Below are 2,500 nucleotides of genomic sequence, written 5' to 3' on the forward strand. Positions count from 1 at the left end.
AGTACGCACATCTACTGATGTGTGAATTATGATCAATGGTGAAATCGTGTGAGGGACTTGGATCGGTGTCACGAAGTCTGAACAAGGAACGGTATTCAAATTTGATTTGCAAAGTTGTGTTCACAACACTGCCGAGGCAACATCAGAGTCTTGGTCTATTACCCACATCGGGATCGGCTTGGTCTGAACCAGAGACTTCTATTAGAGAGTTAGTTGTGTCACCTCCGTTCACTTCATCTGACCAGTCCAATGGCAGCTTGTGTGTGTGTGTGTGTGTGTGCGTGTGTGTTTGTGTGTGTGCGTGTGTGCGTGCACCTACCTGGTAGTGGACCAGTGTATTCAGTCTCTTCCAGTCACTTTCTATCTTCGTTGTAACGTCTTCATCCTGAAGAATGATTCTAGTCAACCTGCCCTGCCGCCATTCTGCAACACACACACACACACACACACACACACACACACACACACACACACACACACACACACACACACACACACACACACACACACAGCATAAACCACATGTAGTCTAACAAGTCTAACAATCCAGTCATTACAGAGTTTTATTGCGACCATAGGTTGCAGATTACTATGAAAACCTGCAAAACCTGTCTGTCGTTCCGTTGATTCGTGTGTCACACCACCCTATGTGGCCGTCAGTCCGTCACGCCTCGTGACATGTCATGCCACCATATATGGTCGAGGCTCCATATATGAAGATCACGACACTGACCTCATGAAACCCTGGATAGCCATACATGGTCAGCTCCATATATGGAGCTGACCTGTTCTGACATTCCATAATTATGTTGATCTGACCTCATTAAACCCTGTACACTCAAGACACGCTCCATATCTGGCCAGTACAGAATTCATTGATCTGACCCCACGATGCCAAAGCGCCAGTGCTCGCCCAGCAGTCTGCTGTCACCAAGGCGGACGCACGCACGCGACCTCGTCCTATTTGAATTTTTAACACAAACATTTTCAGAAGTCCCGCGGCCAAATAAATATGAATTCCCGGGGGTGCTTGGCATGTTGGAGAGCCAACTGATTTAGAAGGCCTTTGTAGCAGGTCTTAAGCCAATCATTGGTTGAATGACGGTGTATAAACATGTGTGTCACCCACCCAGGTCCATGTCGTCAGCCTGGGGTCTCTGGGAGAAGGACACTCCTTTATAGACGGTATATAAACATTACCCACCCAGGTCCATGTCGTCAGCCTGGGGTCTCTGGGAGAAGGACACTCCTTTATAGACGGTATATAAACATTACCCACCCAGGTCCACGTCGTCAGCCTGGGGTCTCTGGGAGAAGGACACTCCTTTATAGACGGTATATAAACATTACCCACCCAGGTCCATGTCGTCAGCCTGGGGTCTCTGGGAGGACACTCCTTTATAGACGGTATATAAACATTACCCACCCAGGTCCATGTCGTCAGCCTGGGGTCTCTGGGAGAAGGACACTCCTTTATAGACGGTATATAAACATTACCCACCCAGGTCCATGTCGTCAGCCTGGGGTCTCTGGGAGAAGGACACTCCTTTATAGACGGTATATAAACATTACCCACCCAGGTCCATGTCGTCAGCCTGGGGTCTCTGGGAGAAGGACACTCCTTTATAGACGGTATATAAACATTACCCACCCAGGTCCATGTCGTCAGCCTGGGGTCTCTGGGAGAAGGACACTCCTTTATAGACGGTATATAAACATTACCCACCCAGGTCCATGTCGTCAGCCTGGGGTCTCTGGGAGAAGGACACTCCTTTATAGACGGTATATAAACATTACCCACCCAGGTCCATGTCGTCAGCCTGGGGTCTCTGGGAGAAGGACACTCCTTTATAGACGGTATATAAACATTACCCACCCAGGTCCATGTCGTCAGCCTGGGGTCTCTGGGAGAAGGACACTCCTTTATAGACGGTATATAAACATTACCCACCCAGGTCCATGTCGTCAGCCTGGGGTCTCTGGGAGAAGGACACTCCTTTATAGACGGTATATAAACATTACCCACCCAGGTCCATGTCGTCAGCCTGGGGTCTCTGGGAGAAGGACACTCCTTTATAGACGGTATATAAACATTACCCACCCAGGTCCATGTCGTCAGCCTGGGGTCTCTGGGAGAAGGACACTCCTTTATAGACGGTATATAAACATTACCCACCCAGGTCCATGTCGTCAGCCTGGGGTCTCTGGGAGAAGGACACTCCTTTATAGACGGTATATAAACATTACCCACCCAGGTCCATGTCGTCAGCCTGGGGTCTCTGGGAGAAGGACACTCCTTTATAGACGGTATATAAACATTACCCACCCAGGTCCATGTCGTCAGCCTGGGGTCTCTGGGAGAAGGACACTCCTTTATAGACGGTATATAAACATTACCCACCCAGGTCCATGTCGTCAGCCTGGGGTCTCTGGGAGAAGGACACTCCTTTATAGACGGTATATAAACATTACCCACCCAGGTCCATGTCGTCAGCCTGGG

The 2,500-nt window shown here is 49.3% G+C and overlaps 1 protein-coding gene across 1 annotated transcript in view; it reads right to left on the reverse strand.

Moving 5' to 3' along the window:
* plxna3 (plexin A3) overlaps positions 1-2,500 on the reverse strand; it is a gene marked incomplete at its 5' end in the record, with an annotated part of 133,992 nt that overhangs the window by 7,363 nt on the left and 124,129 nt on the right. Inside the window, 2 exons of the mRNA XM_083769880.1 lie at positions 320-423; positions 2,477-2,500. The exon at positions 2,477-2,500 is cut by the window's right edge and continues 136 nt beyond it. Coding sequence (XP_083626006.1) covers positions 320-423; positions 2,477-2,500 — 128 coding nt within the window. The remainder of the gene's footprint in view (positions 1-319; positions 424-2,476) is intronic.

Source organism: Protomyctophum parallelum (genome assembly GCF_964188405.1).
Source record: "Protomyctophum parallelum genome assembly, chromosome: 7".
Taxonomy (NCBI): Eukaryota; Metazoa; Chordata; class Actinopteri; order Myctophiformes; family Myctophidae; genus Protomyctophum; species Protomyctophum parallelum.